General features: G+C 37.4%; 1 protein-coding gene across 1 annotated transcript in view; it reads right to left on the minus strand.

Moving 5' to 3' along the window:
* Nucleotides 1–15587, minus strand: part of FRAS1 (Fraser extracellular matrix complex subunit 1) — a 470770-nt gene that overhangs the window by 50675 nt on the left and 404508 nt on the right. The window contains 3 exon segments of the mRNA XM_010384575.2: nucleotides 515–671; nucleotides 8754–8959; nucleotides 15186–15333. Of these exon segments, the coding sequence (XP_010382877.2) occupies nucleotides 515–671; nucleotides 8754–8959; nucleotides 15186–15333 (511 nt within the window).

A 15587-nucleotide genomic window follows, 5' to 3' on the forward strand; every position in this document is an offset into this window, starting at 1 on the left:
CCCAGTTTGAAACAGGTTTTGTCTTCCTTGGTGACTGGGTCATTCTTGGCTAACACTTGACTATAGAGCTTAAGGATTTTTTTAGGTTAGTAGGCCAAATCAATTAGAGAGAAGAAAACTGAAAAATTAGACTTTTCCAGGAAGGTGGTAGTGTTTTAAATCAGTTCATTGGATTCTACTGTTTCCAACTGTATTTCCAGTCCTGCTCCTGAACTGCAGTGACTTAAATGGTTTTTATTTTCTGTCTTAGCATTTCTGTCTCAGCTTTTAACCACAATCATTCTGTATCTCCTAGCACTGTGGTAGGGAATAATGATATTAAAAATACCTATGAATTTTTTTGGACCTCTGTAGAGGGAGATCATTTGCTATCAACATTTTATATAAATATTCAGAGAATGTTATCAGTAGGCATTCTTAAAGCACTTTTATTTTTCAAAACACTAATAATTAGTTAAACGTCAGTTTATGTTCCCTCAACCTAAGAGTAACTAAAGATAATTTCTTCTGTTACCATCTTCATCATTTGATATGGTGATGGTGGCCATGTTATTCTTTCCAATTCTAGCTCCACTCCAGTGGTTTCCAAGAGGAAGCCCGAGGTAGATCCTGAACTGTTCCTCTGGCTCAAACATGGAGTCATCGTGGATATAGACCGTACAGTTCTTCACCTAGAGCCAATGGGACAAGACAGATTAAAATTTGCGGCAAGATATCAGTGACTTGCTTGGTTTTCCCAGAAAATTATTTTTCTTCTTTATTGCATCAAAAAGTCAACACAATTTCAAAAGGATCCAGTTTCATTCATAAAACAAAATGTTCAAATTTAACAGTTCATGCTTCAGAGGGACCTACCTATATGTGTAGACTTGTATTAGAACATGCCAAGTCATTTTTAATTACTGGCGATGAATTATGAAAAACAAGATCAACAAAACAACCCACTAAAAAGCATATGTAGAACATCTGTGTGCTTTCCCACATTTCTTCTGGGCTGCTTAATACATTTTCACATATTGAAATAGGTAGATTTCTGATGACGGGGGTTTAACATACTGATTAAACTTTCTGGAGAGCTAAGTAACACTTCTTTTCCTTTGTAAAAATTGAAGCCTTATAAGGAAATCAGAAAGGCTTTGTGTTAGGCTAAAGATACCTTTAAATGCTAAAGAATTTTCAAATCTGCTGCCAAATAATATCTCATCTGAAAACTGCTGAGTACAGAAAGTCTGAGACCACAATCCAAATCCCTGTTTGATGGAAAAAAAACAAGTGTTTCTCAACAGAATATTCCCTACTGAGGATTGTATTTTTGAGAAAATGTAAAATATGGTCACAACATTTCAGATAACACAGCAGCCTCGATGGTAGAGTCATGTGATGCGAAGGAGGATATTTTCAGTTGGATCATTTTAAATTCACTATTCTAACATGTTGCAAAGGATATATGAGTAGAGAGAAGTTTCACTCTCACATTTCCTAAGTCACACTAAATGGTGAGAGAATATCCCTGTGAACATTTATATGTGACTTGCTAACCTGATTTTCAGTCCCTGAAGAATGTTTTCTTTTTGTCTACCACATCTTTTGTATAAGAGTTCCTTATAGAAAGCATGAAGTTAACAGTGACTCTTTAGATCTTAAAAAAAAAGTTAGTGAATGACGAGTTTCAAAGCATATGCTTAGCAAGCAAAATAGTAATAATAATAATAATAATAATAAAGCTTCTGAAATGTGCTTAAGAATAATGATAGATTGTTGTGTGGGTTACACAGATTACTAGACTGTATTTTCTTTATAATTTTATTAAATTAAAAACTACTTCTTGGATAAGCAGAGGATTCTCTTTTGAACTGAAAACAAATACAGACATGTAGACTCAAATCTGAAGATGGTATCTATAGTATATTCATGTGTTTTAAACACATTTCAACCTGTCACCAGTAAAATTCCCATAAAATATATAACTAAGACAGGTTTTTATGAGTCGTAAATGTGTAAATGTCATGAGTGCTCCAAAGAAGGAAGCTATCACTTTTATTTTTGTAGTAATGATGAACAGAGGAAGAATCTAGGGTGATCTGTGATGGGTATGTTTTATGCTAAACTTCAAAAGGACTAATCATGAGGCAAAAACTGGATACATTTGATTATTTCAAAATTGAAGACTTCTGATCAACTAAGAACACCATAGTCAAACGTAATAAATAAGTGAGAGAAAAATAAAAGGTGTTATTAATACCTCAAATGTCTAAAACTGGCAAGGAATTAATATTTGGGAAATATAAGAAAGTACTACAAATCAGTGAGTAAAAGATAATACAATAAAATAAGAAACAAAGGATAAAAATAAGCTTATAGGCTTATTGGAAACCCAATAAGCTAACAAGCATATAAGGGTTAGTACTTAGAGAATTACAAATTAAAATGAGATATAATGTTATGCATATTAAATTAGCAAAAATTCCAGATAAGTAAAGCTACATTTTGAAGAGAATATAGGGTTATAACAACCCTCATGCACTTCTAGTGACATTCTGGAAAGTATTCCAACACAAGGTTTTCAAATTAAGTATATGCATGTCCTGTAGTTTATAATTTTGCTCCTGATTATATATCCAAGAAAATTCTCATTCAAGTCTGTAAGTGGACACGTATGAGGATGTGCACTGAAGCACTATTTGTGATGACAGGTGTCAGGAAGCTGGTGGGTGTGATCACTGAGATTCCTCACTGTCTTTTGCTAAGAGTGTATGGGTAAAATATAACAGACACATGCTGATAAATATTTGTCCCTTCCATATCTCCTATTGAAATTTGATCCCCAATTATTGGAAGTGGGGCCTGGTGCAAGATGTTTGGGTGATAGAGACAGTTCTCTTATGAATGGCTTGGTGCCATTCTCACAGGGTTGAGTGAATTCTCTTAATTCCCATGAGATATGGTAGTTAATAAGAGTCTGACCCTTCCCTACCCTCTCTCTTTTCTCCTCTCTCGCCATGTGATGATGCCTGCTCCCCTTCCTCTTCTGCCATGAGTGGTAGCTTCCTGAAGCCCTCACCAGAAGTAGACGCTGGCACCATGTTTCTTGTATAGCCTGCAGAACTGTGAGCCAAATAAACCCCTTTTCTTTATGAACTACCCAGCCTCAGGTATTCCTTTATAGCAATGCAAATGGACTAAAACATATACCATAAAATATCATGCAACAGTTAGAAGCAACCGATTACATGTACACCTAAACAACATAGACAGATCTCAAAATATCGCTGAGTAGAAACAGTAAAAGATGAAAAAAGAGGACAATAGCAATTTTAGAAATTAAAACTGTATACATAAAACAATAAGCATTTCTTAAGAAGAAATACAGGTTAACAGATACATATTAAACACAGTAGATTGATGAGCAGGGAAAAGAATGTGGCTGGAGAGTGGAGGTAAAATAAAATGAATAAAAAAAAAACAAAAGTAAGAGAAGGGCTTAGTATTGACCAATGAGGATATGTGCCTTGAACCAAGGGATACAATTGACTCAATCATCTGAAACTAAGATTTTAAAATGGGGAAAATGTGATTCTGATTCAATACACAGTTTTGACATACACTGAGGTTGTAAGCTTTAATTCTGGTGCAGCCATGTTTGCTAGTGAGTTTTTTTTTTGTTGTTGTTGTTGTTATTATACTTTAAGTTCTGGGATACATGTGTAGAACATGCAGGTTTGTTACATAGGTATACATGCGCCATGGTGGTTTGCTGCACCCATCAACCCATCATCTAAATTAGGTATTCCTCCTAATGCTATCCCTCCCCTAACTCCCCACCACCCAGACAGGCCCTGGTGTGTGATGTTCCCCTCCCTGGGTCCATGTGTTCCCATTGTTTAACTCCCACTTATGAGTCAGAATATGCAGGTGTTTGGTTTTCTGTTCCTGTGTTAGTTTGCTGAGAATGATGGTTTCCAGCTTCATCCGTGTCCCTGGAAAGGGCATGAACTCATCTTTTTCTTTGTTATAGCTGCATAGCACTCCATGGTGTATGTATGGCACAGTTTCTTTATCCAGTCTATCATTGATGGGCATTTGGGTTGGTTTACAGTCTTTGCTATTGTTAACAGTGCTGCAATAAACATACGTGTGCATGTGTCTTTATAGTAGAAAGATTTATAATTCTTTTTTTTTTTTTTTTGAGACGGAGTCTCGCTCTGTCACCCAGGCTGGAGTGCTGTGGCCGGATCTCAGCTCACTGCAAGCTCCGCCTCCCGGGTTCACGCCATTCTCCTGTCTCAGCCTCCCGGGTAGCTGGGACTACAGGCGCCGCCACGTCGCCCGGCTAGTTTTTTGTAGTTTTTAGTAGAGACGGGGTTTCACCGTGTTAGCCAGGATGGTCTCGATCTCCTGACCTCGTGATCCACCCGACTCGGCCTCCCAAAGTGCTGGGATTACAGGCTTGAGCCACCTCACCTGGCCTAGATTTATAATTCTTTGGGTATATACCCAATAATGGGATTGCTGGGTCAAATCATATTTCTGGTTCTAGATCCTTGAGGAATTACCACCCTGTCTTCCACAATGGTTGAACTAATTTATACTCCCACCAACAACGTAAAAGCGTTCCTGTTTCTCCACATCCTCTCCAGAATCTGTTGTTTCCTGACTTTTTAATGATCGCTATTCTAACTGGCAAGAGATGGTATCTCATTGTGGTTTTGATTTGCATTTCTCTAATGACCAGTGATGATGAGCTTTTTTTTTCATTTGTTGGCCACATAAATGTTTTCTTTTGAGAAGTATCTGTTCATATCCTTTGTCTACTTTTTGATGGGGTTGTTTTTTCCTTGTAAATTTGTTTAAGTTTCTTGCAGATTCTGGATATTAGCCCTTTGTCAGATGGAGAGATTGCAAAAATTTTCTCCCATTCTGTAGGTTTCCTGTTCACTCTGATGATAGTTTCTTTTGCTGTGTAGAAGCTCTTTAGTTCAATTAGATCCCATTTGTCAATTTTGGCTTTTGTTGCCATTGCTTTTGGTGTTTTAGTCATGAAGTCCTTGCCCATGCCTATGTCCTGAATGGTATTGCCTAGGTTTTCTTCTAGGGTTTTTATGGTTTTAGGTCTTACGTTTAAGTCTTCAATCCATCTTGAGTTAATTTTTGTATAAGGTGTAAGGAAGGGGTCCAGTTTCAGTTTTCTGCATATGGCTAGCCAGTTTCCCCAACACTATTAAGTAGGGAATCCTTTCCCCATTGCTTGTTTTCATCAGGTTTGTCAAAGATCAGATGGTTGTAGATGTGTGGCATTATTTCTGAAACCTCTGTTCTGTTCCATTGGTCTATATCTCTGTTTTGGTACCAGTACCATGCTGTTTCGGTTACTGTACACTTGTAGTATAGTTTGAAGTCAGGTAGTGTGATGCCTCTAGCTTTGCTCTTTTTGCTTAAGATTGTCTTGGCTATATGGGCTCTTTTATGGTTCCATATGAAATCTAAAGTAGTTTTTTCTAATTCTGTGAAGAATGTCAATGGTAGCTTGATGGGGATAGCAAGGAATCTATAAATTACTTTGTGCAGTATGGCTATTTTCATGATATTGATTCTTCCTATCCATGAGCATGGAATATTTTTCCATTTGTTTGTGTCCTCTCTTATTTCCTTGAGCAGTGGTTTGTAGCTCTCCTTGAAGAGGTCCTTCATGTCCCTTGTAAGATGTATTCTTAGGTATTTTATTCTCTTTGTAGCAATTGTGAATGGGAGTTCACTCATGATTTGCCTCTCTGTTTGTCTGTTATTGTTGTAAAGGAATGTTTGTGGTTTTTGCACATTGATTTTGTATCCTGAGATTTTACTGAAGTTGCTTATCAGCTTAAGGAGATTTTGTGCTGAGACAATGGGGTTTTCTAAATATACAATCATGTCATCTGCAAAAAGAGACAATTTGACTTCCTCTCTTCCTATTTGAATACCGTTTATTTCTTTCTCTTGCCTGATTGCCCTGGCCAGAACATTTAATACTATGTTGAATAGGAGTGGTGAGAGAGTGCATCCTTGTCTTGTGCAGATTTTCAAAGGGAATGCTTCCAGCTTTTGCCCATTCAATATGATATTGGCTGTGGGTTTGTCATAAATAGCTCTTATTATTTTGAGATATGTTCCATCAATACCTAGTTTATTGAGAGTTTTTATCCTGAAGTTGTTGAATTTTGTCGAAGGCCTTTTCTGCATCTACTGAGATAATCCTGTGGGTTTTGTCATTGGTTCTGTTTATGTGATGGATTATGTTTATTGATTTGCATACATCAAACCAGCCTTGCATCCCAGGGAAGGAGCTAACTTGATCACGTGGGTAAGCTTTTTGATGTGCTGCTGGTTTCGGTTTGCCAGTATTTTATTGAGAATTTTTGCATCGATGTTCATCAGGGATGTTGGCCTGAAATTTTTTTTGCTGTGTTTCTGCCACATTTAGGTATCAGGATGATGCTGGCCTCATAAAATGAGTTAGGAAGGTGTCCCTCTTTTTCTATTGTTTGGAATAGTTTCAGAAGTAATGGTACCAGTTCCTCTGTGCACCTCTAGTAGAATTCAGCTGTGAATCTGTCTGGTCCTGGGCTTTTTTTGGTTGGTAGTCTATTAATTACTGCCTCAATTTCAGAACTTATTACTGGTCTATTCAGGGATTCAACTTCTTCCTGGTTTAGTCTTGAGAGGGTGTATGTGTCCAGGCATTTATCCATTTCTTCTAGATTTTCTAGTTTATTTGTGTAGAGGTGTTTATAGTATTCTCTGATGGTAGTTTGTATTTCTGTGGGATCAGTGGTGATATCCCCTTTATCAATTTTTATTGTGTCTATTTGATTATTCTCTCTTTTCTTCTTTATTAGTCTGGCTAATGGTCTGTCTATTTTGTTAATCTTTTTTAAAAAAACTAGCTCCTGGATTCATTTTTTTTTTTGAAGGGTTTTTTATGTCTCTATCTCCTTCAGTTCTGTTCTGTTCTGATCCTAGTTATTTCTTGTTGTTTGCTAGCTTTTGAATTTGTTTGCTCTTGCTTCTTGAGTTCTTTTTAATTGTGATGTTAGGGTGTCGATTTTAGATCTTTCCCACTTTCTCCTGTGGGCATTCAGTGCTATAAATTTCCCTCTAAACATGGCTTTAGCTGTGTTCCAGGAATTCTGTTATGTTGTATTTGTTCTCATGGGTTTCAAAGAACTTATTTATTTCTGCCTTAATTTCGTTATTTACCCAGTAGTCATTCAGGAGCAGGTTGTTCAGTTTCCATGTAGTTGTGTGGTTTTGAGTGAGTTTCTTAATCTTGTGTTCCAGTTTGATTTCACTGTGGTCTGAGAGACTGTTATGATTTCTGTTCTTTTGCATTTGCTGAGGAGTGTTTTACTTCCAATTATGTGGTCAACTTTAGAATAAGTGCAACGTGGTGCTGAGAAGAATGTATATTCTGTTGATTTGGGGTGGAAAGTTCTGTAGATATCTATTAGGTCTGCTTCATCCAGAGCTGAGTTCAAGTTCTGAATACTGAATATCCTTGTTAATTTTCTGTCTCATTGATCTAATATTGACAGAATTAGATCAATGTGTTAAAGTCTCCCACTATTATTGTGTTGGCATTTACATCTCTTTGTAGGTCTCTAAGAAGTTGCTTTATGAATCTGGATGATCCTGTATTGGGTGCATATATATTTAGGATAGTTAGCTCTTGTTGTTGCATTGATCCCTTTACCATTACGTAATGCCCTTCTTTGTCTTTTTTTATCTTTGCTGGTTTAAAGTCTGTTTTATCAGAGAGTAGGATTGCAGCCCCTGCTTTTTTTTGCTTTCCATTGGCTTTAGTAGTGAGTTTCTAGGTGCATATGCATGAGATTTCATGTACATTATCAAGAGAATACTCTGCTGACTTGAATTTGCTCAACATCTGCCTATTTGGTCCTATACTGGGATGTATGTTTCCCTGGGACAGGGGTCCAGGTAGAGGGCTGTCCCTTGCTCTCAAAGTAACATTAGTGGAGTATATTCATCTCTAACATAGTTTGAGATTAAGAGGTGGTAATAAGAGCAGAACTCATTTGATTCTGTTAAGTTCCAGATATGTTACACATTGGCTAAACTTCTCAGCTCAACCAATGATATGTGTATTTGATTGTAAGTGGGAGCCAAAGAAGGAATAGATGACATCATTAAAAATATTATCAATTATGGATGACCCTTGAATGACACAGGTTTGAATTGTGTTGGTGCACTTAGATATGGATTTTTTTCCATCTCTCTACTCCTGAGACAGACCCTCCTCTCCCTCCTTCTCTTCAGCTTATTCAATATGAAGACAATGAGAACGAAGACAATGAGGATGAAGACCTTTATGATGATCCACTATTCCACTAATTGAATGGTAAATATATTTTCTCTTCCTAATATTCTCTTCTTAATAACATTTTTGTCTAGTTTATGTTGTTGTGAGAATGTAGTATATGATACATATGACACATAAAAATGTGATAATCAACTATTTATTTATTGGTAGGGATTTCAGTCAACAGTAGGTTATTAGTAGTTAAGTTTTGTGCGAGTCAAAAGTTATACAGAAATTTTCAACTATGTGGGGAGTTGGCACCCTTGCCCCCTGCGTTGTTCAAGGGTCAACCATAGTATGAAAATTCGGAGAATTTTTGGGATTTATATAAATGACTTCATTACAGACAAATAAAGACAAGAAGAGAATCCCATCTTTCAGCCACCAGCAATCCACTTACTTTGTCCCCTTTCAGAAACGTAATCCGTGAAGAGTCTGCATTTCGTCTCTCCTCAAAGTCCTCCATGACCTGAGCGGAATGGCTCTGAGTATAGCACCTCACTGATGACTCATAGCTCAGGTCTCCGCTCCGAGTAATAGGGACATGCAGGACACCCTCCTTCTCCTTCACTAGGAGCAAATCCTTGGCAAACTGCATGCTGGGCACTGGGTGGGCAGACAGAAAGACAAAGTCACCATTCGTGTAAGACAGGGAAGCAGTGGCCATGGTCCTTGTCAGCCTTCAGCAGCTACTTTGGCAGGTGAGCTCCACCAAAGCCCAAGGTAGGCTGATAAATCACAGGTGGTAAGCAGATTCCAAAGCATGGTTGTTGCTCTCAGGACAAGGGAACTGCTTCTACTATAAGTGTGCATCCAATGAAATAGAACAGATCAGTTTTGTACCTATCTTTGTACAACTTCAAAATGCAGTTACCATCTCAAATATGAGCAGGTAATGCAAGTAAATAAATGGGATAATTGTAAGAAAAATTTTGATGGTGTAAGAAAAATTTTGATTGTTACTTGGGTACTCAAAAGACTTCACTGTCCTCCTAGGGCTACAGTAAGGAAAACAGCAGTGCAAGTCTGGTGCTAAATGGCCACTCACATTGGTCTTGGGGCCACAGAGATAATAGGGAAGAGGGGGACATGAGTGTAAAGGAAAGAGCAGGCCATGTTTGAAAAGCTCCAGTCTTTTGTTGTCAGATCTTATTTCCAAATGAAGTCAGAGATGTGGATTTTTATGACATAGCTCCTAAATTCAAAAATAGCAAACAAATAAAATAGTGAAAAGAAATTTTGTATAAGCCAAAACTGTTTGGGACAAACAAAGCACGTCCATAGACTAAATTTCAGCCTCCCGAGTAGCTGGGACTACAGGCACGCACTAGATGCCTCTTCTTTTATAACTCAAATCCTCCTTTGACTTAAGGATGAGACCACAGTCAAATCATCGTTAAAAACAAGGACTTAGGAGGAAACAGACCTGAATTTCCATCCCAGCCCTTCTACTTACCAGTTGTGTGACACAGGGCAAGTTACTTAGACTTTCCAAACTTTGGAATATTTTTCATATATACATTGGAAATACTAATATCTAATATAGAATTATTGGTAGAATTGAATTTAATGAGATAATAAATGCATAGTACTCAATATAGTATCTGGTTTATAGCGAGAACTCAAAGTTTGGTAGGAATTAACATATTATGGTTTCTATTTTCTTCCTAACTCCAGAATTCTCAATATGAAGAATCATTTTTTTTCCCTACTATGCCTACTGTAATGCTCTGTATTAAGGCATTTGCCCTTCTGAGGTTAACATTTTGTTGACTGCTGGTTATTAATTTATTCATGAATAAGGCAAAGAATCATATGTGAAAGCCTCCTGGGTCAGAATTAGTCTTTGGGTTAGCTGTAATCACCAATTTCCTGTCTGCCTCCTGGAAAACACCCCACCAATCCAGAAAGGAAGGAAAGGTGTGTGTTTGGGGACTGGGGGAGGTGGGGGAATGAGAGGAGAGGTGATAAGCACCCAAGCATTCTCCAAGTCAATGTATAGAAAACTCTCTGTGACTCCAGAACTGTTGGTCCTGGAAAAATAAAACCATCCCATCACATGAACTAAGCTTAATAGTTACTAATCATTGCTAAGTGAAAAGTCAGATGATACCGCTTAAAAGAACACTATACCTAAAGGAAAATTAACAACTTTAGGCCTAACCAGTTAGGGCTCTGTAACTTAGTTAAATGGCCTGTGCAGTTTTTAAAAGGTGGATGCCAATGGCACCGCCCAGCATAGGAGGACAAGAAGGAAGCTTGTTGCCAGGGAAAAAGCAACACAAGCAGGGAAGCTTTTCCTCTCCCAGCAGACATCTGAAGCTTCAGATTGTTTTCTCTTGCTCGCCTGACAGGCCTCAAGTCAGATGAGAAAGTTAAAGGCTGAAGTGGTTATGTTTAGGTTTGGTCATGCATTAATCAACTGCAAATTCATCTTGAGCTATAAAATACTATTTTTTTCCTTTTTAATGAGACATTCACTCTCACTTCTATCCCTGTCTGCCAAAAAAAAAAAAAAAAGCAAGGAGCGAGAGAGAAAAAGAAAAGGAAGCGGACACGTCTTCTAATTACCTGCCCAGAAATAATCCCTCCCTTTAAGAAGACCCCAGACCAGTGGGAGACTGAGGCAAGAGACATATACAACAAGGGGAGTTTCAGGAAGAGATTTAGCACAGGGGATTTATGTTGTAAGTCAGGCATTGTGTTAAAGGTTTTCATACATATTATTTAATGTTATTCTGTCAGCAACCCCATAAGGCAGTATAATCCTCAGGAAGTGATAGCACTGGCTCTGAGAATCAACTTCCTCTGACTGCAGGGCCCCTCTTTTTCCACACTGATGGGCTGCATCAATATGAAATGGAGGTTACCTGCTGATGGCGTTGTGGGCTCACATTGGGTATAATGCATTTTGTGTCAGCACTGCTCATAGAACACTTATTGTGCGTGGCCAAGCTACAGTTATCTTTTTATTTATGGAAGTCTTGGATCCTAAAATAGATTATGGGACTCTGCTCTCCACTACTCTGTAGCCCATACCATGTTGATCACCAGTGCTAGGTATAGAAAATGTCCTATAAACACTGTTACCTCACTAATCTTCTTAGTAACTGATAAAGTGAATGTAAATGCCAGTACCTGGAATGCAATAGCCTCTTTACTGGCAATAGTTAAGTCAGACATTTAGGATAAATCCTGCCTTTGTTTCATGAGTTAATGAGTATGCTTGCCACAGATGCACACACAGGATTGTGGTGCTGTAGCAGCTACAGGACTTTCTAATGTTGCCCAGTCAGCATTATTCATGCCCAAACCCTAGTCTAATTCCAGGTACCAGCACAGCAAAGGCAGGTGAGAACAGGTAAATGTTATAAGATGAGCTACTTAGATGATTCAAGATCCTGAAATCAGTCTAGTGGGAAAAGAATGAAAGGAGCTAAGATCACTGCAGAAGGCTGAGAGTTGACTTTGTAAGATTCTTATGTGACGGTTAGCATTGTTATACAGAGGGCAGTGGCCAGCTGAAACTGAAATGTGAAGAGTCGGCGTAGTAGGATATGAAACCAGAAGACTGGACTTGGCTAGAACAGACCTGGATTTTAACTCCAGCTTCATCACCTTCTCTCTGTGTAATTCTACTCAAATTATTCAAACTTGGTTTCGCAAGTTAAAGGTCTGTTGTAAGGATTAGAGATAATACGTAAGATCTTTCTACCCTAGAATGTTCACACTGAATGGACTCAACCAAAGTTCATTATTACTAGGAAGAAAGATAACCAGAAGAAGTAAATACTGAATGCTACACTGGGTTACTGAAATAGGTTTTGGGATTTCTTTCTCTGGGATAAGTTATTGATTAAACACATATTGCTGTAGCTTCTCTGAAAGAAAAAGAAAATTTTTGCTTAACATATCCGTTTCCTAAGTTGACAAACCCACTGCTCATCAATAAAATACTGAAAAATATTTAAATATAATTTTCTGTGTTGATCAATGAGGACTCTATGTGTTACTGGAGTCTCATTGGTAAGTGTGATAATGACAGGTATGTCAGGAAGAAAAGAAATCAACATGTAATAAAATCTACTGTGTGCCATGTATTACAGTAGGTATTTTCACATACTTTATCTAATTTAATCCTCACAACAATCTTGTAAGGTAGTTATTTTCATTATTTATAGATGAGCAAAATGAGGCTTAGTAACCTTAAGCTTCTGGCCTAAGGCCAAAGACCTAGGAAGTGGTGGGATTAGGATTATGTTTCAGGACTTCTGACTTTGTATTCATTTTCCACTTCACCAGAGGGAAATTAATGGTCATTTCATGCCAAAGAATAAGAAACTATTTTAAGAATAAAAAGTATAGCTGAATTTTCTTTTTTCTGTTTTACTTTCTTGTTTACTAAGAAATAAAATTGCCACTGATTCTACTTCTACACCAAATAAAACCATGTAGCATAATGCAAGGAGGATGAACTTGGAGTCAAAAGTCTGAGAATGCATGCTCGTTCCTCTAGATACTAGACATTGGGTGACCTATTTCTTCTGATTCTCAGTTTCGTTATCCACTAAATAGAAACAGAAGAAAGAGCATGGGGTTATGAGCAAGTGAGATAAGGCTTAATGGATTGCTTTGTAAACTTTGAAGTAACATGCAACATGAGATAATATAAGTGTCATAATCTTGTTCATGGTGTAAAAGTTACCATTTTGTGAATCACAAACCAAAATGTAAAACTTAAAGCTATAAAGCTTCTGTAAGAAAACAGGCGAACATCTATGTAACCTTGGGTTAGGAAAAGATTTCTTAGATACAACACTAAAAATATGATCCATAATAGAAAAATGATAAATGAGGCTACTTCAAAATGAAAAATGATTACTTTTAGGATGTTTGTTTACAGAAAAGAAGACAAGCAACAGACTTGGATAAAATATTTGCAAAATATAAATCTTTGTCCAGAATCTACAACAATGCAATAAAAGTAGGAAAACAATGCAATTTAAACATCAAAATCTTGAACAACCCAAATATAATTCAATAGGTGAGTAAATAAACGGTGGTATATCCATACAATGAAAAGCTACTCAGCAATAAATGGAATGAACTACTCACATACGCAGTCACATGAATGAGTCTCAAATGCATTTTCTAGTGAAAGAAACCAGATGCAAAATGGTAGATATTACATGATTACATTTTTGTTGGAAAAGGCACAACTTTAGTGCCAGAAAATGGTAGATATTACATGATTACATTGTTGGAAAAGGCACAACTTTAGTGCCAGAAAACAGATTAGTGGTTGTCAGGCCTGGTGACTAAGGAGACACAGACGACAAAGGGGCATGAGAGAATTTTGTAGAGTGTTGGAACTGTTCAACATCTTGATTGTGGTAGTGGGCATATCACTGTATGCATTTGTCAAAACTCATAGAACTGTACACTAAGGACGATAGACTTTCATTTATGTAAGTTGTGCCTTCATAAACCTGGCTCTAAAACAAATTACCATCATTTTGGATGCATGCATGTGTGTGTGTGTGTATGTGTGTGTGTACACAATTATACACAATTATATATATATAAAATTTTTTTTTTTCTCCTGAAGGATAAACACACAAAAAACTGGTTAAAATTGTTTTCTCCAGTGAAGGGAAATAGGGGACTGGGAGATAGGGATAGAAAGAAGATTTAATTTTCATAGTCTTTTTGCCATTTGCCGTTTTTTTTTGCCATACCCTTGTAGCCATTTGAATTGTTTACTACTATATACATGAAATAAATGATTTAAGAATAAATAGAAACATCAAAGATTATTCGATTTGGCTTCTTGTTCCTTTTTTGAGGATTTCTCAGCCATTAGGAGTTTAATCATGGGCTCTATGGTCAATCTCTGGGGATGCTAATGAGGGTTCCTGCTGCTTTAGGTGGAAGGTTTGACTTCATCTTCTCCACCCAACTCTAGAATCCACACAGTGGATCCTGAAGTTCTGACAAGTCTAATCTCATCAGTTCTTCTGAGAAGCAACGAGCCTTTCCTGCTTTTCCTCATGTTACTTAGGTTACATTTTCAGCAGTGACTACATCTATTCATTCCTGCACATCATCTACAACACTGCCAATATTCGTTTTCTAAAATAAAAAAAACACATCACTCCTCTGCTTATAAGCATCCCCTGCTACCCTTTGCTTATAGAGTCCTTAGGCTGGATCTTAAAGCCTCTCAGAACTTGACTCCAACCTGTCTTTCCATTCCATTCTTCTACTCACCCCCTCCCATGCTCAAAGCAAAAGTAAGGGTCTGTTCCCCAAATATGCATCTTTCAAGACATTATACATTGTATTTACTATATCTCTCCATTCGAAATAGGTTTTCCTTTATTATCCATTAGATAGACTCCTATCACACCTGAAGACTCTGCTTAAATACAATCTCCTTGGTGAAATCCATAATTTCACCCACTTGTAGTTCCTGTTCAGTTCCCTCTGCTCCCATAGTGCTGGATGTATAGTACCATTAGGTCATTTATCATAATTTATTCAAATTTCTCTCTTTAAGGGTCTGATTCCACAGTGAGACATTGAGCTTCTTGAGGACAGGGCCCAAGGCTTATACATCTCTTTGTGTCTGGCAGAGTACCGGAGACATCAATGGTTCTCTCTCACATCTACTTACTCTGCTATGTAAAAGTGCAAATGCTCACGTGTACACATGTACACACACATATTTCTTGAATGAAAACGTGAATGAGTTCCAATGTCACATGTGTGGACATTAAAGAAAAAATAGAAATATATTTGGAACTACCAGCTGGGATCCCCAATCTCTTACCATCTTGGAATGTGTCATTAATTGCAATGACTGCCTGGAAGGGTTTGGTCAGTTCGGCTCCTTGTGCTGAGCTGAGGAAAACCACAAATGTCTCCAGTCCTTCAATTACTGGATACTGAGTGTCATCCAAGATAGTCAAGGTGCAATACTAGAAGAAAAATCAAAGCAAACTTTACAGAGGACCCACCACCTAATCCCCATTTGCCTTAACTAGGGCAAAGGTCACAACTTGTCTTTCTTTGGTGGTTTTAAAGTAAGATTTTCTAATCCATAACATGATGATCTCTTTATTACATGCCGCTCGGAGTTTGTTTTTAGACATTTATATCAAACGAGTATAGTTTATATCCTGAATCTGTAAGGCTGGATATTTAATGCTAAAAATGTCACTAGGAGAGTTTT

This window comes from Rhinopithecus roxellana, chromosome 2, assembly GCF_007565055.1.
Source record: "Rhinopithecus roxellana isolate Shanxi Qingling chromosome 2, ASM756505v1, whole genome shotgun sequence".
NCBI lineage: Eukaryota > Metazoa > Chordata > Mammalia > Primates > Cercopithecidae > Rhinopithecus > Rhinopithecus roxellana.